Here is a 25,726-nt window from a genome sequence, read left to right as displayed (position 1 = left end):
ACTATGTAGAAAAATAGCTGAAAGTCTAAGCTTTCCAATGATGTATTGCTCGTTGTAAATAAAAATGGTTTTCATTGTAAAAAAAATAGGGAAACTTATTTTACGAACAACCCTCGTATGTATATTTTTTTAAATATCTAACTGAATATATAAGTTATTTTGAAGGCCAAATTATTAGATTGATTGTCCATGATTGTTCGTAACTTTTTTATGACAATTTTATCATAAAACGGTAGTTTTTATTAATTCATTAAATATTCATAAAGATATAATGTTAGTAGATCAGCAATCGTTAATTTAAAAATAACGGGATATCGAAAACCAAAGAAAATCGTTTATTCAATAAAGGAAAAATATGAATTCATCATTATTATTATTATAAGAATATATACGAGAAAAGTAAAAACTGTCACATCCAATAATAAATAATACATTTTAGATATGGGTGACTGTTCTAGTCACGCAATTTCCGAAATGAAAAACGACTTAATTAAGAGCACTCGAAGTAATGTATCGCTCAAGTAAATTAAAGAAAATGATCAAGGATATGGACATGGACAGTGCCCACGAGCCGAAATTAATGCATTAAATAATGTGAGAAGTATAATGAGGAAAGAAGGAATTAGATATTTTTTTAATGTGTAAAATTTACTCGTGTAAAGATGATTGGCGTGTTTATTTACAGTTGCCTGCGATGGATAACATCTGTTTGAATAAAAAGGCTATATTGTGGTTTTTGAAACAATAATAAATTTGCTCTGCCTAAATTATATATTTTTTGTGATTGATATGACAATGTAGATATATTCTATTTTAACAATAAAATTTGGTACGTCGATTTCCCGTGAATCAATAGGTCGGATTACCAAGTAAAATTGTGTAAACATGTAGGTTAAAAAAACGATATTAATTAAATCAGCATTCCCGTCGTTACACTTCATGATCATCATCAGTCCTCTCATGTCCCCCCCCCCCCTATAGATCCCTACATCTCCATACCCTGAGCGAACCGCATCCAACCACTTCCTGCAACCCGACTTCCCGGTGTCATCAGACCACTTTGTTCCAGGCCGGCCGACGCTTCTTCTGCCTGTTCTGGGTCGCCATTCAAGGACTTTTTAGTTCGTCTAGAGTTTGTAGTTCTGATCATATGACCTCCCGGAACCATGAGGATCACATCAATAAATAATTAGTTATTTTTTTATTATTATTCATTATTTTTTATATTACCCGTCAAAGGTAGGAGTGCTTTCCCGAAATGTAAAACACAAGTGAAAAAGTTTTTATTTTATAATTTTTTAAAATGCATTCATTCTAAACTAACGATGTTAGTATTATAACGTTAACATGTAACAGTTTACCAATAAAAAAAAATTACATTACGTAACTTATTCAATATTAAGATTCTTCAAGTTACCAACGACAAGGACATTTTCCCATAGTTTTCCCACTTTACGTGAAGAATTTCAACTCTTCTCAGATCATGACTTCGTTCACCTGTTCGTCCACAATCCCAAAGCACCCTCTTAATTCCTAACCATAATAATATACAACTGGAGAGAAAAATTAAGACTAAGTTAAATAACTAAATTTAAGAAACCGTGTAAAGAGAAGTAAAAATTCCATAAAACATCACATAATATAAAAACATAGTGAAGTCAAATTATATTATTTTGTCACTTCAAGATTTTAAAAGTGAAAAAACATGTTTTTATTTCAACGTTTTATTTTATGAATTTTAGTGAGAATGATCTCACTTTTGTTATGGATGTTTTTTCTAAGACGCCTGCAGACAAAAGCGATGTTTTTATTGTTTATCCTCACGTTTTGATCAAAATGATGGTATTTTAGTTGGAAATATTCCAAAGACTCGTGAAATATTAAGTTAGTATTTTTTTTCAATGAGAAGGCACAAATTTTAATTGCAGAGTGAAATCAATATATATTTAAAATTATTAGTATTTTTAATTAGTGGTCATATTTGACTAAGTTAAAACGCTTTTCAAATACTGATATTGTCAATGAAAAATCCGGAATTTTCTTTGACCTGCCGCTTTTATACGTTTTGTAAGGCAGAAGAAATAATAGTATATAGATAAAAGAAAATACCGATGATAAACTAGTGAACGAAAACATAACCAAAATTGTTAAACGTCACGTAACCCAAACACGTAAATAAAAGAGGTTTTAATTGAATTTAATTAATAGGAATATAAATATTTCATAAAAGAAAACTCAGAAGGCTTGAAATGTTGAAATCGCAAACAAATACTGATTAGATTAAGTACATATACAGGGTGTTCCAGAAATCAACGTCAACCCGGAAACGGGTGATAGGCCAAGTCGTGATAGTTATCAGAATTTTTTTTTTTTAATTTTGGTGAAGTACTTTTCAAATTATAATATCAAAAAAAAAATCGGAAAAACTGACACCATGTAATGATCTTTCAATTCCTGTAACTACAAATATTAACTTTTCAAAGATTTTTTTTCTGTAATGTAACCATGAATAACTCTTCTGTAAATTTCAGTTTATAATTAGAACGTAACTGCCTCAGTTTTTAATAACATGTTAGATTTTTTCCCAACATTGAATTAAGAATAATTTCATCAGCCAACTTTAACCGACTGTACTGGAAAAAAAGTACTATACTATTTTGGCAAGTGACTTCAAAAGATTGCGCATTTAGTTTGAATTCTAAAATGGTACAACAACTGCTAGAATTTTTTTTAATTGATGAATAAAAAAATGATTTTTCATTATACCTAATTTCATGCCAATTCTGTTTGATTAGATAAAATGTTAGTAATGCAACCTGTGCTTCTTTAAGTCCACAATTTACAGGTATAAGTACACACCATTTCGACAACAGAGTGAGTGTAACAGATAGAGACTCCACCTTGACCAAAGGGTACCACGAGCTATCAAGTTATTTGTTAATTTTAAGTGCAAATTTAAAATAAAATTCAGTTATTGGATTTTTTCAGTTTTGATTTATTTACAACAAATGTTCGAATTGATTGCCTTCAGCTGCAACGTCAACCCGGAAACGGGTGATAGGCCATCACCCGTTTCCGGGTTGACGTTGATTTCTGGGACACCCTGTATATGTAAGTATTATCCTCGACCACCACAGCACAAACCAGCACGCACTTATGTCCCGATCGTGTCGTATTGTAAACCCGAGACAAGATCTTGACATTTTTGGTGCAGGCCTTTTTAGATTTAAACAATCACTAAAATAAACCAGATCTCGGGTCGAGGTAGTTATTATATATTTTTTGGCCCTAGATGTAATTTTCTTAAATCTAGGGCCAAAAAAATGTATTGATTGTAACTAAAATGGACTGAATAAGTCCGTAAATAGAAAGAAAAAAAAATTCATCATGCAGTAGGAATTAGCTTTATATATTGCAAATGTTACCAAGATTATAGTACATTATATATTTATAATAGTTAAGGCCTTAACTCTGTAAATAGTGTAAAAAACATAGAATGTTAAACATTTAACTGGTATTGCGAGATACATATAGATCTCTTTTTATTTTCTATTTACAGTTATTTAAGTACAGAAACAAACGCTGGCTATTAAATTTTTCCGTATTTACAAAAAACGTGTGACCCATAAAGAGGTAAGGTATTTATTGACTGCATTATGTAAATAATGCAACAGTACAACAAAGTATTTGCTTTATTGGAAGGCGACTTCATGTCTCGACATAATATATATTTTCAGTAATGGAAAATTGCCAAATGTGTGCAGCGGGAATTGTAAATAAGAAGCACCCCACCATAATTTGCCGGAAAATATATATTGGTGGATGTTGAATACAAACCACCATGATATAATATAAGTGAAGGAACACAAAAAGGGACGCATGAAACTAAGTATGTATTTACTTAAACACTAAAAAATATATCACTTTTCGACGTGCCCTACGTAAAGTGCTATATCTGCAAATCTATTACATACTCGTACTTTGCAAAAGAGAGTTTATAAAGTTTATCTTATTTGTCTGTAAATTATGTGTTTAAAAACATTTTTTGTTTTTTTTTATGTTTAATATAGTAACAAAATAACGAAATATCTCAAAATCGTTAACAATGCAGTTAGAGTACTTTACGTAGGGGACGTCGATTTGTAAAGCGGCCTTAAGGGTTTATATTATTACGAAAGGGCGCCACATAATTTAAACATTATAATAATAATTAATAATAGTTTTTCCGGCGCGATTCATATACAGCGAAGCAATAGAATCGATGTCTAATACACTAAATTGCGTGTCAAGATGGACAAAAGAGCATGGTTTACTTATAAACCCATCTAAAACACAAATTATGTTTGCGGGTAGTCAAAGATTGCTTAGTAAGTTAGACGTATCTTCACTTAATCCTCTTAATGTTAATGGTACCAATATTCAATACAGGAAATCCGTTAAAAATCTAGGAGTACTAATGGATAAACATCTATGCTGGCGAGCTCATACTAATGAATTAAGCCGCAAAATATTTTTTCTGTTCAATGTACTTCATAGTCCTAACGCTCCTATATGCCTGTGTGAAAATTTTCATCGATTATCAGTTCATGGTTTACCCCTTCGTTCTAATTCTTAAGGCACCCTCTTAATACCCATCCACAATTCCTCTTTCTTCTCTAACTCATACAGTGTCCATGCCGCTCGATTGTGGAATCATCTTCCATCCACCATCAAAGATGTTACTTCAGTATCTTTGTTTAAATCACGTTTAAAGAAAGATCTCATTTTTCTTCCTTAATCTCTCCTCCTTTCCTCTTTTTTCCCATTTCCCTTTGAGTAATAGTATTGATTTAAGGTAATTTATATACAAATACATTTATTTCTATTTTTGTATATCTTTAGCATTTTTTATCTTTATTTTCTATTGAATATGTTTTAACTTGAATTATAAAAATAAAACATTTATTTTATTGGTCGGTTGGAAGAAATTGCCATTTGGCAATAAGCCCGCCAATGTATAATTTAAATTATATCCAAAACGATTATTACTTATTTAAATGTCATGTCGGTTGAAATTAGGGAAAATTATTTTCTGTGCTACTACACACAAATTTTATAAGCGAATTAATATATGTATTTAAAATTCACATCAGATCCAAGATAGTTTACACAATCTTTCCTGTAAACATATACTAATTTTAACAAATGTTTATAACCGATAAACATAAAATATTCTAAATGTAGGAAAACTATGTAGATACTAAATTTGTAAAATACGATCAAAGTTAGCATGAACGTAAACATTTTTATGCGTATAAAATAACACAGAAAATTTAGATGTGAACATGACTGTATAAATTAAAGTATCGCCGATATATAGTACATAGTTGTACTAAATGAACCTCGAGTATTTTTACGATAACGAATTAAAAATAATTCATTTGCGATTAACGTTATTTTTATGTAGCCACACATTAAGAAGTAATCAATCATACAAACCACAACTACCCCATCTAATCGGGGAGTACTAAATCATTATAAGAGAAAAAATGATAATTTTTGAAAAACAGAAAAAAAGCCTGCATTGCATTTTTTTAAAAATATACCTTTATAAAAAACCCCCCGAAAAAGATAAATAAGGTGTACGGGCATAAGTTGTAAGGCATGTTTGATTTTGAGTAGTTTTTTCCAGTAACCGATGCTATAAATCAGCCGTTCCTAAAAGGTGTTCTACGGAACCCTGGGGTTCCGTGGAAGGGTCACAGGGGTTTCAGGAGTTGTCGCATTGTCGTAGATCAGCTTACATTTACAATAAAAACAAGTTCAGAAGTAGACTGGATGCCACTCCAGGTCTCCGTATTCAAATGTCAGACATTAAACCCAATTTTAATGCTATTATAAGTAAAACTGTAGAAAAATTTCATTCTTCAAATTAAATACGGGCAGTAAAGATTTTCAATTCGAAATAAAGTCTTTCTTATCAAATCGAACATTACAACATGCAAACAATATGATGTTATAGGTCTTAAAAATATCATTTTTATCAATTTACTTTTTTATTGTCAAGATGGGGTCCGCCAAAAAAAGTTAGATCAATTAGCGTTCGGTAGCCAAAAAAAATGGGAGCCGCTGCTAGAAATTGTATATAAATATTGTTTTTCACATTTTTTGCCACAAATGACGGCATATTTTTGCGAAGCATCACGTCTGATCATGATGAAAGTCCGTTAGAGAATAAAGGCATGGAAGATAATTACCCACGAATTGAAATGCCATTTTCTTTGCGCTAGTAACGTGTCTTATTAATCATTCATTGTCATTCACAGTCATTGGTATTTAGAAAATTTAGTTTGATTGTTCAATATTGCCTAAAGTTTTTTTATACAAATAAGTATTTTCAAAAGCTTGTCGAAACTTTAACTCAAATTTACAAAAATTCTCTAAATCTGGGTGATTCAGGCGGCAACCAGAGACTATTTGGGACAATCGGTCGTGTATGTAATATTGCATGAAAATGTCACATTTTTATAGGTTGGATGAATTGCAAAGGTCAGTTCCTAGAAGTGTAGCACAGCACTACGGTGACTAGGTGCTAGTGGGAGGCGGGGTAGGGTCCCGCGGGGCAACCGAAATTACTAGGGAAACAATGGAGTGCCGATGATAATTATTGAAACTTTTGTTTTTTTTTTTTTACATTATATTCGGAGGACTGACACATTTAGGAAGAATCACGGAGATATTTTACGAGAATGAGAATTCCCCGCCACGTTGAAACTTGACGTTTGCTTGCCGTGATTGTTTGCGTTTTGAATTCGCAATTATTAATTACGATGCAGAAAGTATAAAGTGTTAGTAGAAAGGTTGTTGCACATGTTATAACCTACTGTGAAGGAGAAAAAGTTTTAAAAAACCGTAAAACATCTGTATAATGAGGTTGAAGAAATATTTGCCGCGACCATGGGTACATTATTTCTGACGTTATAAGTAATGCCATATAAAAAACATCCCCAGCTTTTTCGGTAAACAAATATACATTTCATGTAATATTTTGTAACATTTTTCATAAGAAAATTTAGGTTCTTTGCATTGCAATCAACATTAAACTATATTTATTAAATGACTGATGTTTTTATTTGGAATTTACTCAATGTAATATAGTTTTATGCACCGAGGCTAACATATCCCCACTCTATTTCGTTTTTCAGGATTTTTACCTGAGAGTAACCATCGAGTGTAAAACGCTCTTCCAGGATTCAGATTCTTTTCACACGCAGAACCGTATTTTTCACTCGCCTGGACACGGAATGAAGTGTAATGGTTGGCGCATCGCCTACCATTTTTGAGGTTCCGGGTTTAATTCCTACCAGGGTCGACGTGAAATGCTTGTTTTAAAGGTGGTTTAACCTTAGAGTATATACATAGGTTTAACACTGCAATATTTCACTGTTTGTTGACTGGTACCCGAAGCATTAGACTGATCACTTTGCCTTCATATCGTAACTGATGTAAGTATACCCTTAAATCATTGTCATGTCTAGTTTATTGTATATTTTTGTAAAATATTGATAATGCGCCTCAAAAAATTGAGTAATAATAGGTATTATATAAAATATTTTATTTCTCAATATTTTGTTTTTAATCATGTAATCCCCGCAACAAAAAAAAACTGTCTCTAACTCAAAAATAACAACTGAGTAAATCTAATTAAATGATTTAAAATAGGGTGAAAAAGTCCGACAATAACAATAGACAATAGAAACGGGTTGAGGTCCTGTGGCTAGTGTTGCGGACTCACAAATCAGATCCGAGGTTTAAACTCAACTCAACCCTAACTTGATTCCCATATTCAATAGTGAGTTATTTGCAACTAGTTGAAAATGGCTCCAAAATTGAAATATTTGGTAAATCATAAAACGCAAATATTTATTTTTACCAGTACCGATAAAGGCAGGTATAAAGGTAATAAAAACCTAAATAAGAGACTGTTAAACATTGAATATTACAACCAGAATTATCTTCTTTAAAAAAAATATAATTACATAAAAAAAGGTTTCAACTAAAATATTACAATATATTTTATTTTTTTAAGTATTACCGAAGGCATAATTTTACGTAGAAATAAAGAAAAATGTCACAAAAATGTATGTGATTTAAAATGCTTGTATATCTTTTTAAAAACAAAAAATAAGATTTTGGTTCGGCCACTTTCGTGTTCAACTTATTGTCTTCAAATCATTACAATAAATTTAAGTTCAATACTAAGTCTTTATATGAGAATCCAGATACCTAAGTTTGGCCTAAATTTGAAATGGCGTAATCTGCCGGTCTAAAAGTAATTATATTTTAGTTATATAAAACGCGTAAGTATATTTTTTAATAGAAATACCTTTAAAAATTATTGTTTTTATATATGGTTTATATTTGAAGCACTAACTTTGTGGTTTTTCATTATAATAAAATAAATAAAACAACTTTGTTTTTAACCACTATTTTTTTCCTGTTTTATTTTTTTCCACCGACCGGTTTCGTTTTGTGGACGATGTGTTTTGTTTATTTACAGGGTCGGATCGAGAACTTCAGACATTTCTTAATTTCTTAAATTCGTTTCCAGAACCTTTATGGATTTATATATTCCCTATGTTTCTAAGTTTTTGAAAAAAGTTTTTCGTTTTCCTTGCACTCAATATTAATATTTGTATCGTAACTATTGTACAATATGCAAATAGGAATATTTTCAGTATACTCATATTCACTACTCACTACTCCCAAGTGGGGAGTTGATCGGCACAATAGCATTCCGTACATAGCAGTCATTAGTACGCGTACTTAGTAAGTAGAGGTACTAACATTTACTCCCAATATAAGGCCACGTATTATTGTATGAGAATGTAAATTCACCTCAACCTCCAATAACCACAACGTCTAATTAATTCATTGTTCCTTTATCCTTCTTCTTTCCTTCCCACCCCCTCTCCACTCTTCATATTATAGTGTTAATTTTTTATACATTTTTATTTTGTTAATCATTGTTTTTAATTTTTGTATAAAATTGTAAGATTCAACATGTCCATGTATTTGTAATTTTCTCAAACTGAACGGTTTGGGTAGGAAGGAAGAAATTGCCTTAAGGCAATATGCCCGCCCTTATATGTATATATATTGTATATGTATATAAAGTGTTAAATAAATAAACGTCTTAAAGAAGAAATACTTTTATAGCTTTGAAATCATTTAGAAAAGTACATACATACTGAAATTTCAATTATATCGCACTACTAGAAGTACACCGTGGTATGTCTAAATTGGTCAATTTGCAAGAGAGTATAACATTAAAATAAATTGTTAACTCTTTCGTAAATTAGTGTATATTGACATTATAGTGCCTTTTTTCAAAACCGATCAACAGGCTTAAGTAAGCCCTAACAGATTGGCATTTATAAGTAATACCTAATCTAAACCGTCTATTTAAAATTACAAAAGGTATAATTAACAAAAAGTGTAAATATGGCATAATCTAGGCGGACATGGCAAGTATGTCATCGCGAGTCAGGAGTGATAACACCGCTGGCTTCTTGAATGCCCGCCCTTGCTGTAGGAACACATCGACAGCACCGTTAAATGAGATTTCTTTTACTGTTCTAAGGTCCTCGGCAGAGGGGAAAAGAATCCGATGTTAGTTTTATAATTTCCCACGGCAAAGACAGGATTAGTACGCAAGTTACGGCGAGATACATTAAGGTTTTTCTGAGCAAGGATATCATGGGCATCTATACAGTTAGATATTAATTTGTGCAAGCTGTAAACTGAAGATATGAAAGTACGATCATAATAGTTAATTATGAAAGTATTTGATCCGATTCTTATTATTAACGATTCAAAAATTTACGTTGCACCGATTCAATCCGCGTTATATGAATATTATAATTAGGAGACCGTATTATCGAATTAAATTCAAGCGAGCTACGAACAAATGATTTTTTGTAGTATTTGCTCATTTGACTGTAAAAATATAAGAAGAACGCCGTAGCATCGTAGCTTTTTCTCGATATTTTACTCAATTGATTTGAAAGAATACCAAGATTTGTTGTATAACTCGCTCAAAAAATATAGTACCGATACGTCAGTAATCTTCTAAGAGAAAAATAAATGTGGTTAAAATGCATTCATAACTCAAAACAGCAAAATTTAGACTTACGACAATGTACTTCTAAATTCACTAACTTCAATTAGCTATAAATTTGAATATTTTTTAATTTTTAAAATAAATAAAATTAAAAGTTCAAAATCGCTTAGTACAATCCAATTTTCCAAACATATTAAAATCATGTTTCGGGTAACACAAAATGTATTTATTAGTAACAGAAACATCTCTTAAAACAGTTTTTTTAGGTTGTCTACGGCCAACAATAAAAATAACAAAATCCCGAGTTGAATTATACTAGCCATGATTTTTAATATCTCCGAGATATAATTGCAAAACCTCTCCTTAAAAGCATGTGAACAAGCCATCACACACCTAAATCAGAACGTTACGGCTACTGGACTGGTATCACAATAATATTGTGTATACACGTGATATGTCAGTTGTAACAAAGTTTAATGCGAAGGGTACCTCCTTCGTAAAATTAACCCCCAAGAGACCGAGGGATGTAGAGCAAAATGGTAATTAATTGCTAAAAATATACCTACATTTATAATGAGATTTCAGCGCAAAAAACGTGTCGCTAAATTTGTTACTCTTAAGTAGAAATTAATTCGATACTGTATTTTTAGATAGTATAATATATTTATGGAATCAAGTAAATTAAATGTATTTTATTGTTTTTATTTTATTTTATAACGCAAAAATACCAATTAAGTTTACATAAATTAAGTAAAAGATTTAATGTGACAAAAAATAAATCCATAAAAAAACTTAAGTGAGAAAAGAATAATCGTTAACCTTTACGTTTCCCATGGAGGTAATTATTGGTAATAAATAAAAATACCGCATGCACACTCTCTGAGTCATCTATGCACACATATATGAACGCATACATACACACGCATGCATACGGACATTAATGTGCATGTATAAAACATACACATACATTACATGCGGTACATATTTTAAACCACGCCAGATGTACATTCAGCAACTATCTTAATGAATAAGTTTTCTGTATAAATGCAATATGCAGTTAAAAATGCCTACATAAATACTGAGTCCATTAAAATGTTGTAATTAAGTATATAATTATAAGTTTCTAAAACTACCCGTAAAACAGTAGTTGTGATATGTCTGTTTATGTACTATACTTTTTATTTTACCGCGATAATCTTTTTATTAAAATTGATAACTATTTTATATTGCCATATATTTTGAAACATAAAAACATTTCAGCTGCTAAAATAAAACAATATAAGCGTACTTAAACGTGTCGAAAAGCTAAAAATAAACTTTATTGAAAGAAAAATAATATTAAAATTCCACTAGGTTAAATATTTTTTTTTAATAAAAATTCACAAAAGCATATTTCACCACGTGTAAAATATAATTAATTTATTACTCCCTATGAAAGTATTGAGATAAACAACAAAACAAAAAATATATTTGCCGGTAACACGTTACAAAAAGTATTAGAAAGTATAAAATCTTGTGCTCGTGAACGAGAGAGATTCTAATTTTTAAGATCGTCTACGATAAACAAAAAAAAATAAATTAAGACTCGTTGGCGGTGCCTAAATTCAAATATAATAATGTAATTGATTGTTAAAATACTACACTAAAAAAAATGTTCGTCGCTAAACAAGAAAAGCTGCCCGGAATAAGCTCTCTATAATCTGACAATCGTAGCATCTATGTCCAAAAATAAAGTAATAAAAAAGTACGCCCGTACTTTATTGGAGAGAGGAAAATAGGGAAGTGAATTCTCTACTGACTGGGTTTGAATTGATTGGACATAATCGATTCGCCGAAATTATCACAAAACATACAAAAAAACCTTTAGTAAACATTTTTTTGTTTCATAATACAATAAAATATACCCAGTGTTGTTGTGTGCAGACTAGTAATAATTTGGAAAGTGTTAGACTAGGTCTTAAACAATACAACTTTAGTATCAGTTTAATAAAGTATTTAATAAAGAATCGTGAGGGTTAAATGCTATCTGATACCACCCTACTTAGTGAAAAATGTTACACAGAAAAATGGTATTTCATTCAGGGGGTGGATAATTTGGCCTATCCTTATGTTTTTCAGCGCAGGTGGCTTTGTATATTGTACTCGTGTTATGTACGAGTATGTATTACATATTTCTACATTTGTGTGGGTTGTTGAAGGGGTGGGTATTTGGCGAGGAATCTGGGTGCAGTCTGCATTTCTGATGGAATTTCTAATAATTAGGTTTTATCTTACGTGTACATTGCCGATTCAAAGTTAATTAGAATTTAATTTAATTAGCGATTAATTCGGTATCATATTAATGTCAAATATCACTAGCGAGTGAAAAGAGGCGGTAATAAAATACTGAGACAACCTACCATTAGTTTGGTAAATAAATTAAATGGAATTAAAACCTTCAAGTTAAAAAAATAGTGATAGTTATACACGAAAAAAAAAATCATTATTATTATATAACAGTAACGTTTGCTGAAAAGTACTTATTCTCCGTATTTTAAGATTGAAAAAAAAATCATTAACAGCTACCATTTCACTAACGTGCTTTTAGATGTAACTACATAGTTCAATTTTACAAATAACATACATATAAAAATAGTACTCGATTTTTTTTTCTCCCAAAAAACTGAGTAATAAATTATCAGGAGTAATCGTGTTTATTAATTTAATTAATCCCGTATTAAAAATTACGCAAGAAAATAAAAATGCTGTGACGCATAAGTTTTCGTGGACATTTTTCAAACCGGTTGCGGTTATTTCGAATTCAGAATGCAAAGACTGAATGAATCAATTTCACAGGCGAAATGTGGAGCAGCAAATTAATGGGTGTTTTGATAAAGTAACATTCGCGGCTCCTTTATCGTGGTTATTTGTGTCTCTATTAACATATCTTCGAAAATTAATTGGATTTTCAAGAGTTTAGTTTTTTCATAGGTATTATGGTGATAAAGTTGTTTGTGTAATTTAACGTAGTTATGCAGAAAGTAGCCAGTCCTAGAAAAGTGAAACTGATATAATAGCACTTTTGTGAAAAGAGTGAATGATCAAATCTACACGACAGAAGGAATGGTTTTTACTTTGACAAATTATTAAAATAGCTTTCATTCTTTTTTTTTGTACAAAAAATAATTTCATTACGCACTTGACCAGTTTTAATGATTTTTAAAGTCTGGCTGACTACACAACCTAAGATGTGCATTTTGCAGAAAACAGCCAGCCCTAGTAAAACTCCGAAGCATGTTGTGTCATTATGTATTGAACATATTATTTTATATTTATATTAGAGTACTTAATTGTAAAGAATCGCTAAATCCATTTGTTATAATAACTTAAAAAATCATTTAATTATGTGTGAGAGGAATTTTGGTGATGCATTTTGCATTTTACAGAAAACCGTCAAATAGTATTGAATGATACCTCATTCAAACCTTTGATGTATCAGGTGACATTCTGTATTAAAACATATTTTTTTATTACAGGTGTTTTTAAATTTACGAATTTATAAAATTAAAGTACTTAAGTATATATCCACTTTCATATGTTTAAGAAAACTAGATTTATGGAGGCATTAATCTTCCCATCAACATCTGTACCGTAAGATTTTTCTAGGGCCGTGGGTGTTTTCTGCAAATTGAGAAATGCCGTTTTTGTGATCCAACACTATTTTCAGAAGGTGATTATTACGTTTTTTTGTATGAATGCGGCCTGGATGTTTTTAGCAGAACATAGAATTAACCTCACTGGACGCGATAACACTAATATTTTATTTTTTAATTGTGGACTGTATGCTTTCTGCATAAATACGTTCAATTTATTGTCTGTTTTGAAATCGCGTGTAATTTTTATTGAACATAAATTATTTGATATGACAATTATTGCAACATAGACGAAAGTATCATTTTCGAAAATTAGATATATTTTATTGCTTAATTTCTTTAATTAAAAAAAATACACGCGTTTACAAATTTTAAGTATTTTTTATACTGTCCGTATGATGCGTGTGACCAAATATAAGTCCATAAAAATATACCACTTTACATTTTACAATGAAAGCGCCTACTCTTTTACCGGAACTGTTTATAAAGACTGGAGTGTCTTACTTCAGTTTCGAATATTCACCACGATTAGTACATTCATCTTGTTCTGGTTTCGCTGCATGAAAATGAAGGAATACAGTGCTAGTTTTTTTATTTTTAATCTTCTAAAAGCCGTTTACCCATTAAATACATTGTCAAATCACATTACATATATTCTCCAAACACGAATGCTAATTTCACGCTAGACCATCAAAGTTAATGTTCTAAGATTTTCCTTACAAGTACGGTAGTTTCACAGTGGGGTATCGTGTCTATGGCCAGGCTAGATGGAAGATGGAATGCGCCAGTCAAGGAAGAGAGGGCCCTAATACCCGATATCGGCGAGTCTCGAGTCTCGCCTGTACCGGGGCGGGACGCGGGACACCCCTCCGGTATTTGGGACGGGTTGATGGGACCGGCCGCGGATGGAGTCAGTCCTCGACAGGTGGGGGGCGGGAGCGGGAAGTAGGACCGCCAGCGCCAAACTGACAGAAGCGTGGAGCTTCTCAACAAATCGATATCGCGAACGATATTTAAATTGACTGTTAAATATATCAACGGAAACCGGAATGAGATAAAAGACAAGAAGAAACGATGTAAAATACTGACCGGCAACATTTTTTCTGCGGATTTTAAGAACGCCTAACATCAGAAAACGCAAAGTTCGTAAATCAGTGATATGGATAGCAAAAATAAAATTCATGATATTATTTGATAAGTAAAGCTAGGGTTTCATAGGACAGCGGTGCCCGTTCTTAACGGCCGTAGTGAACGGTGATGCGATGGATAGCCGTCGTAACGGTGACTAGAGAGTGGTTTCCTAGGAAAACGGTGTTATCAATATCGTTTAACACCGTTTTCCTAGGAAACCACTCTCTAGTCACCGTTACGACGACTGTCCACCGCATCACCGTTCACTACGGCCGTTAAGATACGGGTACCGCTGTCCTACGAAACCCTAGCTTTACTGCCCGCCCTTCCAAGCGACAAGGCAGTATCTAGCAAACATTTTTAAATGTGTTTTTTAATGCCACCTGATAAATAATTGTAACCTTTCCGAACAACTAACTCTAATAACTACATCTGATTTTTTTATTTATTAGTTTATACATACATTGTTACAAAAATGGCACAAAAAACACTCAGGCAAATTCTGCTTGTACTAGGAGTAGGATCAGTATATGAAGGGTCGGCAAGCCAGAAATATTAGTATGCCTAATGTTGCAATCGGTTCCTATATGGGCAAATGCCTGTTCTAAGAAACCGATTTGTTGCGGCAAATATGGTTTTCGAATATGTTTCATAAAATAAATATTTTTTTTGTTTGTATAAAAAAAAACCGGTTTTGATAAATATACTGCAAAAAATACCAAATACATAAATTCTCAATTCCTTTAAAACTTTGATCATGTTTGTAAGGGCAGTATTAGAACATATAATTTGAAAAAAAATATTTTTTTAATTTGCAGAATCAGGTGCGGTCCCGTGGTTAGTGTTGCGGACGAGGTTCGAACCTCACCCTACCCAACTCGATTCCTATTTTCTAATAGTGAGTTATTTACAACTCGTTGAAAATGACCCCAAAATTAAAATATTTAGGTACATCATAAGAAAACATTTTTTGTATGACTTGTTGAAGGCATACACCGTTGAATAAATACATATATGATAAGTTATGTTGGACCATGTTACGCGTCCTTTAGATTCCATTGACATGCATAATAACTACTTAAAAAATAACTAAAAGATCACCATAAATACAATAATAAATTTATGATTTTGGAGTCTAGGAAACAAAGAATATAAATAACATACCAAGTAGCGCAGATTATTTATCAAACTGATTATTTTTCTGAAACACGTACTCTAAAATTAAGCATAAAATTGGTGTTCATTTTGTTAATGTAAGCAATGTTTACTAGTAAGACGATAATTTAAAATTCAGTAAAGGTTTACGAAGATGACCCATAGTTTAACATCCATCGGACCTCAGTAGCGACGCCGGCGGGAGTTTGGGAGGCGTCTTGGCGCCCTTCCTCTTGGGGCAGGGGTTGAGTCAGTGGTGATGCGGGGGTCCGGTGGGAGGACATTCAAACCGTAGTTTCCCGTTATAACTGGCTATTAAACGCTCATAATGCACCGATCAAAAAGGAAGTAAATTAATAATAGTATGCTATAAGAACAACAGCTTAGATAGAATTTGCATAGCGCATTATTTTTACGACAGAATTAACATCGTCAAGTAGACACTTTATAAGTATATAAAAATAACTACAAATTCACATACACCCCCATTATTGAACTAGATCAGGTACTCAGTAGGTACCCACTCTTCCTCTATCGCTAACCCCAGGAAAATTTGCCTATTTATTCAGAACGATTTTTGATGGTTCATGGAATAAATTATTAATTCATACGAAACTGGGTGAGACTATGAAAGATTTAAACATTCATTCGCTTCAATAAAATTAGGTAAAAAAACATATTTACCTACGCACCGTGAAAAATTTCACGGACATAAAAATGGAGTCAAAAACGTGTATTATAACAATTTATTATAAGACACTTAAAGTGTGCAAAATGACAATTTTCGATGTATAAATAAAGACGTTTTATAATAAGCTAGCTTTTACCGGCTAAAAATAAAAATATATGACGATCCGTTAGTCGTTAGTCTATGGCAACGTAGCATCGTTATTATGTTCACAAATCCAAAATACTAATACAAAACCAAAAAGAAAAATAAACCTAACTAACCACAGATAAAGCAAGCCTATTAGAGAAATTTAAAGAATTAATTTGAAATTGATTCTTTTTGACATCCTACCTTACCGCCTATTTATATTCAAATAATGTTGTTCATTGTTGATACAATATTATGTTTTTTTTTTATTGCACTCATAAAATTAAGAATAGTCTAATTCTTTGAATGCACTATTTTTTCATTCGGGGTGAAAAATAAGCATCCTATTTACCTCCTCTGCTATCCTTATGCAAAAAATTATGTCAATCGGTCGCTCCATTAAGACGTGAAGGAAACACAAACAAACACACTTTCGCATTTATAATATTAGTATGATTATACTTATTATTAAGGATTACAAAATGAAATAATTGGTTCGAAAAATACATACCATGGAATTAAAGGTGTATTAAATCAATTATAAATATAGTAAGTAAAATGACAAAATGTAGATACTGAAAACATAACTCTGAGGATATAAACTTTTCAGACATATATAGGTATAAGTGGCCGATAACCGCCATCTCAGTTTAGAGAAAATAAATTTAAAAGGGAAAAGATACGACAGACGCGGCGGCGTTAGAGGTAATAAAATGAAAATAAAAAAATCCAAAAAAAGAGTTCCCTAAAATATTCTAGTATGTATCCAATTATTGAACCTGTCTCAATTCCTGACCGTGAGTGGTAAATTTTAAATAAATAATTTAAATACAAAATGAACCGCGTGAAAATGAATCAAAGTAGTTTTTAAAAAAATCTTTTTTTTCATACAGTTTTAAGAAACGTCGCCGTACAATTTAATGAGCTATAATTTTTACGGTGCGTAAGAAAACATTTTTTGTATACAATTTCCCGTAGGGCTGAACTTCCTCATTACATTACATAACATACATGATAGAACAAGAGCACCCTAAACGTTTTAAGACAGTTGTGTTTGAGAAATAAGTTTTTGCAAGGTCTTATTATTTTGTTCAATAAGAACATAATACATACATTTAATTACGACCCATGCCTGTGAACTTGGCCTGACTTGCGAGAAAATCCGTGCTGAGTCGGGGGGCTTGTAATGCATTCATTAACATACGAGTACATATACATGCAGTTTGCACATACATATATCTTTATATATATAATTCCTCTGTACGTGTGATGTCACCGAACTCCTCCTAAACGGCTTAACCGATTTAAGTGCGTTTTTCAGAGAAATATAGACCTTTGCGCTGTGCGTGTTCGTAGATATTAAAATCTTCAATTTAATATGTAAAAAAGAAGTAAGGAGCATAAATGTTTTATTCATAAATCCACCAGGGTTGCATTGAAGGAGAATGCATTTACAAAAAAATGGATTTTTTTTTAATAGAAAGTTTGTTTTTGAATGTTTACAACAGCATTAGTTTTTTGTGGATCTCAATCAGATTTTTTCCTTAAATTCATAATGATTTCTACGTATTTATTTATTTTTACTGTATTTTTGGTAATGGTCGAATAATTTTTAATTCAACACATTAAAAAAAATCGTATTCCAACAAAGGTACACCCCTTTGTTGGTGAGAATACCGGAATTTGACGATTGCAAAAAGAATGCCATATTTGAAAAAACATTTATTTTATGTTTTGGAATTCAACCGTAAACAGGTACCTACTTTAATTCAATATTTGACTATTAACAATTTTTAGTTTTGGAATTTAATCACACACCTACTTATCAATAAAAAGTATTTTTCCTTTTATCCAGACAGTTTTTGCACGCTTTGACACAATCGGACATTTTTCTTTAAATTTCTTTTGGTTTCAAATTAATGGCTAGCCGTTAAAGAATTACTAAATTCACGTTAGGCATGAGTTGAGTGTCATAATTTTAGAGGGCTATAGTAAAACGCAGTCTAACTTTTCTTTATTAACACGTATTCCCGTATTTTCTCCCTGGATTATGGCACTAGAGCAGTGATTTTTACATGATTTTGATTTGAGCACCACGAAGACTCTTGGACCCAGTTATTTGATCGTTAATAAAAGTGGAGTTTTACTATAGTTTAATTTATTAACAAATTCGGTTTTACCATCGATCTACTACCAATGCGTTGTTTCACCAGCGTTTTTACTTAAAGAAAATGTAACTGTTGTTTTTTCGATTCCAAATCTCGAAAATGGAATATTATATTTTGTCCATTTTTTACACATTGTTACACCGTGGAATGTGACTTAGCAAACGTCAAAAACGCAAACAAATTAAACCACGTGACAACATGGCATATCTAAACGTTAAACGCAATAAAATAACATCGGTAAACAGAATTTTATAATAATTATAAAGTTTAACAATTTCGTATAATAAAAACCCGAACAACAATAACAATATTTTAATATCTTATTTAAAACGAAGAATGATAAGAAAAATTAAAAGACAACAAAAATACGGTAATCCAACAAGCTTCAAATGGCAGGCAAGCCAATGTTCGGGCAGGACAACGTCTGTCGGATCCGCTAGTATATATATATATATATATATATTAAAAATGACTTACTTTAGTATCTTTAAAAAAACAGATTTATAAATTAAAATGAAATCACGGTTATTTACGAATATTTGAACTGATTTGGGTAGATAATTTTGAACATAAATATTTATTTTTGAAACAAAAAACTGTAAGTAGGTATTGTACATATTCAAAACGTATGCTTATACATATTTGCAATCGGCCATTTGTTCCACCGCAATATTGACGCTGGAGCAAACAAATGAAGGTGAATTTGGGTCAGCAATATTCCTTAATTTCCCCCGAATTTTCCAGAAAACAAAGCCGAAAAGAACGTGATTTGCGCGGGAGCCGAGGGAGGCGGAGGAGGACGCACCCAGAGGCCACACGCACGCCGCGTCGCGCCGCACTATAAACGTACTGGAACAGCGATGGGTAACCTATTTAGCTCAATGTGACAAAATTGAAAAAATCTGTCTTGACTCGGGTGCCATGTCACATCTAGGGAAATAAGTATTTTTTGCAGCCTTGATAAATGAACGAGTTTTGTTTTTTAACTGTTTATTTGTTATTATTAAAAAATAAATAATTATTTAAATTAGTGGCTGTTTTGTTGCTGAATTGCATTTGCTAAATCTTCAATTGAAGTTTGATATTTTGTACACTTTAAACACAAGCAAGCGGTACAAACTTAATTGAACTAATTTAAAGCGGAGAATAAGGTCTCACAAAAGGAATGTAAAGGGAAATACTGCGAGTAAAGCCACCGCTAGATTTTTTAGTACCAAAAGTGTTCGGTAATAGGGAAATATTACATACTACGAATACCGATAAAAATATATGAAATGGATTTAGAATAATTAATTGTATATTTAAAATCAATATAGATATTGTTAAGAAATGTTTTCATACATAAATGTAAAAAAGAAATTCAATCAAAACACGTTCGTAGAAAAACGCGACGTGTTTGGCCTTGGTTGTTGTGATGTTAAGATTCGTGATATTGTTCTACACAAAGTTTAAAGGCCAGGAACAAAATAAACATGAATCGTGACGTATTAGGGGCGTGGCCAACGGAATCGTTGTTTTTGCGGGATCTCAAAATTACAAATTTAAAAGTACTTTTTATGTTGTGAATAATTGTCTTTTTTTTTTACTGGACAGTATTTCATAGACCATTACTACTTAAAAAATGTAATTAAAAAAGTCATATTTCCCTATTGATTCCAAGAATTCAAAATATTTTTTTGTAAGCACTCTTCTTATCCAAACGATTTCTTCCTAGATTTATGAGTTTCGACCTCAAGTCGACGAACTCTCGAGCCCAGGAGCTCAATCACAGATGGCTATCGACATGCTAAAAAACGTGCTAAGTATTTGAGCAATCACCACGAACAATCATGAACACGCTGAAGTTAAAGCGGTCGCGTTGCAAAACGCCATAGATAAGTTCCTGTGCGAGATTCAACCAATCCTCTTGAACTGACCGAAGTTGAATTTCGTTTTGCAACGCGACCGCTTTAACTTCAGCGTGTTCATGATTGTTCGTGGTGATCGCTCAAATACTTAGCACGTTTTTTAGCATGTCGATAGCCATCTGTGATTGAGCTCCAGGGCTGGTATTCCAGACGAAATTATAGCGCGGTATAGCGCGTTTTTACGTACTAAATACGCATTATAGCGCGCTGTAAACGCGTTCGGAATACCAGCCCAGGTGGTGTCTCGAGATTTTGTAAGTTGCAACTCCAAACCATCACATGACATCCATTCGGAACCATTTAATTTTAAAGTACTGCAGACTATTACATCCGGATATTGAATTATTTTAATTGTTTGTTCTGGGGATCTATATTGATTGAATCTTTTACCGAACCGGTCATGCAACAAGTTCACAATGTACTGGTACATTCGTGGGCTCCATTTTGTGTCACCCAAAATTTCTAAGCGTATCACCTCTGATACGCGTGTCATAGGTTACCCATCACTGTCTAATACCGACCAACTAGCTTCTAATTACCCGCTGCTCAACCGCACCGCAATATATAATATTATTATTAATACTATAATTTTATGTAGATAAATTAGTTTAATAGATGCCCCTGAAAGGCGGACATTGTGACCCATTTTCAAAGGTTCTAAAAAACTACCATTAAAATATCACACTAAGCAAAACCCGCGTTGAGAAAAATTTATTACCTAGGCACTCAAATGTAAACACATTTTTTTCAAAGAAAAAAATACATACTATGGTTATTGGGCAGACATTGAACTCAAAAGCAAGTTCAAAACACCAGGAATAAAAGTGAATTAAAAATACCATTAACGAAACAATCATTTATACAAAGAGGGCATGTATTCATGACAGTAAAAATATATAATAAGCTCTCCAATAAAATTAAGAAAATAAATTGTGTTAAAAATTTGCAGGTGTGTTTAAGTGTTTCTAATCAATAAATGTTTTAATATTTGGAAGATCTAATAGAATAATGTAAAATGTATTAAATATAATTAATGTACGCAATATACACCATAATTTTGTGTAATGTATTTACTATTGTTTGTGTTTTTTACTATTATTTGTATTTTTATTCATTTTTTTTTGTTTAGTTTTGGTTAGACTGTAAGAAATTGCAAGTGGCAATAAGTCCGCCATTTAACTGTGTACACCTTTGTTATTATTTTTGTATGTATGACAGTGTATATTACGGTTAATAAAGATTTATTATTATTATTCTTAAATCATAATATTGATGCTTTTTGCAGATATTTCTCGATAAAACTCCATAGATATTAATTTTTACAATCGATTAATAATAATTGTCTAGTAAAATAATTAACGTAGCTGATAAATATAAAGGCATAGTGGGGTGTTTTTTATAGCATTATTCTATAAATAATGATTATAAATTCAAATACTTACAACCGTTTTTTGTGTTACTTATGTATTTTCAACCATTAAGTAAAATGAAAAAAAAATGCAACAGAGAAGGGAAAACAGTTTGATAAGGGAATGTCCCATGGGAAGGGGGGAAGGGAATGGGAAGGGAGGAAATCCAGCATGTCTACAAATATTTGGACATAATCAAAACATTGTTAAATACATTCAAATAAAAGTTATAAAACTACTATAATTTATGTAATTTTTATATATTTATAAAAATGATTTTGAACTCATGCACCTGTTTTAAATTAAAAACACAATTATAAGATGATCATTAACAAATCTCTTTCTGCGCCTTATGGTGCGTAGGACACTGCACTGACAAAGTTAATGAGGCGTATCTCGATCATCTGGTACAGCAAGAAGAGGTGATCAGACTTACGCTTCAGGTGCCAATCCAGGTATAGTGAAACATTGCAGTGTAAAAAAATATTTCATGGCAAAAACATGATATACCTTACCACAAACGGAAGTAAATATATACATATATATATATATATATATATATATATATATATATATATATATATGTATATATACGTACCTTTATATGTGTAAAAGTTTTAAACCTTGTTTTTAGATATTTTGAAAACAAAACTTACTGGAGAGGAGGCAAATTGGAAGCAGGATCCTCAGGAGACCAAAACACATTATGTAGGCTGCCATTTTATTTTATATTTAAATTCTGAAAATAAAGTATTATTATTGTGATAAATGTACAAACAGAAACATACGTCACATTTCGGTAGGTATTTATTATCAAAACAATTTCTTCAATGAAAAAGACATACTAATCTAAGTGTTTAATTATTTTTTGTCAAGTTATCATCAAATTTACTTAGGGATAAAAATAAACCTAACGATAGAATACTATTTACGCATTTTTTTAGCACAGCTCAACCGTTGAGTAAATTTACATTAGGTCAATGTATTTTGAAAAGTGTAAATTACAATTTGAAAATGAAGAGGTCTGAGTAAAATAAATATCGCGGAAAATTGAATATTTTTGCACAATATTGTATGTAGCGTTTTTGTAACACGCGATTGCAAAGGGTTATTTATTTATCTATAACTATAAACATAGAAACAATAAAAATGAAGTTATTGACCACATGCACCGAAGTAAACAAATAATGCATAATTTACCTGTCAATTGGCGAAAACAGTTGTTACGATAATATGTAACAAAAAAACTTATAAAAACTATAAACTACATTTGAGTAGAAATTATTATTCTACATAGTTAAACTACATTTTTCGCAGATTTAAAAAATAATTGATAACATTCATTTTTCCAATACACTCCGCAACGTACAATCACAAAACATAAATACACGAGATCCACCGGCACTGACAAAAAATGAATGCGCGAAATCCACAGATTATATTATGTACTAGTTGACGAAATCTGTCACGTAAACCATAGAAATCTAAATGTCAGAATAAGATGGAATATTGAATTGATGGCGAGGGACGAGCATGGTTTATTAAAACCATAGACATCTTTAAAAAATATTTAATAGTTTTCCATATATTTTTCATTTGCTAACTGTGCTCAGTAGAAAACATTCAAAAAGGGAATTTTTAAAATACGGTTTTTTGGGGTGGCAGTATTAAGAAAAATAAAATGTGAGATTGGATCGCCGAGAGCCAAGCTACATATATGAATGGACGTAAGCTCTCCGTCCCTCCGCCAACTTAGAGTAAGCTTGAACATCCCGCAACCAAGAACTCATTAAAAATAAAGGAAAGGAGTCGCTCGAGATTACATTGTCCTTATGTCATACCATTTTTGACGATTGACTTCGACTCGCCTTTTCCGACTGACTCATTTAGGGGCTGGGATCCATTTATAGACTGCACGAGTGGTCCATGTTTTTTTGTTTAGCACCCGAAGCGTAAGACTTTTATACATACTCTTTAAATGATTGCTGATACGCTGTAGATGATGTATTTTAAAATAAGGGGTTTTTACCCAGTTTACTCGGTACCACTTGAAAAGCCGTAAATTGAATTTGAAAAAAATCTGTCTAATTTATTACACCTCTCTCTTACGTTAATTTCTTGTAATTTGTGTAAGTTCCTTCCTCTCACTCAAAAATAGGTTCAAAATTGTAATTATTGATAAAAAAGAGGTCGTCATAATATATCAATAAAAAATCGCATTTTTCAAACATTAAAACATTTTCATCTTATTTTGATAATATTTTGGACCTGGACATGGTTTTGCTGAAATGTAATCTTTTACCTAGTGCAAGTCCCAGTAGAGACCAGAGACCAACCTTTATTTAAATTTCTAAATGTTCCACAAATTCGTATCTAAACTCATTTGTAAATAGAATCTACAAGATGTGTATTTATCAATTTAATCATATTGATTTGATAATTTCTTTAATTTCAATTAAAATTCAAATTTATAAAATAAATTCAAGTTATGATGTTCCTTGAATCCAGAACCTATATACTATGTGCTCTACTGTATGTAGGCACATAATAAACTTACACTGCATGGTCAGCTATATTCGAAATATATATTATAATTCTTATGCTTCTATGGATAATAAAAATCTATTTTTCAGTTTGGCTAAATTTTATTCCATTAAACAATGGCAATAGTAAGAATTTCTAATCGGACTGATTTTATTACTGATTGACAATGGGCCTCATTGTCAATCAGTTTATTGAAATAATCAAACCAATTTATTGAAAGAATCAAACGAGATGTGTTTTGGTCCAGTAGGTAGTATCTCCTACTCCAGATCAGAAAATCTGAGGTTCGAACCCTGCTCTACCACAAACCACAACTGATTTCCTATTATTTAACACAAAAACGGCTATAAAACAGAAATATTTGGGTGAATAATAAGAACGCAAAAATACTTACTTTTATATAAAAAAATATTGTAATTATCATTTTGCGAGCGTCGCGCCTGCCAGCGAAATAGGCAATGCGCCCGTATTTACGCGTCCGGTAGCATGTGGCGAGTGGTGGGGGTAAGCCACCGCCACCACTCCAAACTAGCCGGATCGGGTGGGACGGCTGACTCACGGAGCCCAACGCGCACCGCTTTATAAGGCGTGAATTTTGCCACAATAAATCAGTTGAGTTCCTAGCTTTGAGCTGTTCACAAGTGCTTTATTAAGTTCTCCACCCTGTTCGCCCTCCTGCACTTCGCTCTGCTCTGCCAGCTGACTGCCTTCGCCTCTCTACACCACTTGGACCGGGTGGGAAATCCTTTTCAGGGCTATTGAGGTTGACTTGCGGTCGGCGCAATTGTGCCCCTACCTTCCGACTTTGTCTGGGAGGGTGGCTTCTCGTTTACGCCGGGAATCATGACTGCGGCAGACGCG

The 25,726-nt window shown here is 32.0% G+C and overlaps 1 protein-coding gene across 13 annotated transcripts in view; it reads right to left on the bottom strand.

Annotated features, from left to right (window-relative positions):
- The window catches only part of Piezo (piezo type mechanosensitive ion channel component), a 96,347-nt gene extending 72,533 nt beyond the window's left edge, over positions 1–23,814 (bottom strand). For all 13 annotated transcript variants that reach the window (XM_088225480.1, XM_088225486.1, XM_088225481.1 and 10 more), the window contains exons 1-2: positions 23,522–23,814; positions 22,978–23,060 (exon numbers count right to left, since the gene is read on the bottom strand). In XM_088225480.1, the coding sequence (XP_088081606.1) occupies positions 22,978–23,041 (64 nt within the window). In that variant the 5' untranslated portion in view covers positions 23,042–23,060; positions 23,522–23,814. The remainder of the gene's footprint in view (positions 1–22,977; positions 23,061–23,521) is intronic.
- Between the last annotated feature and the right edge of the window lie 1,912 nt (positions 23,815–25,726).

Source organism: Micrasema longulum, unplaced genomic scaffold, assembly GCF_059751315.1.
Source record: "Micrasema longulum isolate JH-2025_06_02 unplaced genomic scaffold, ASM5975131v1 h1tg000365l, whole genome shotgun sequence".
NCBI lineage: Eukaryota > Metazoa > Arthropoda > Insecta > Trichoptera > Brachycentridae > Micrasema > Micrasema longulum.
Note: the sequence above shows the minus strand (reverse complement) of the source record. Positions and strands in the feature narration are given on the sequence as shown.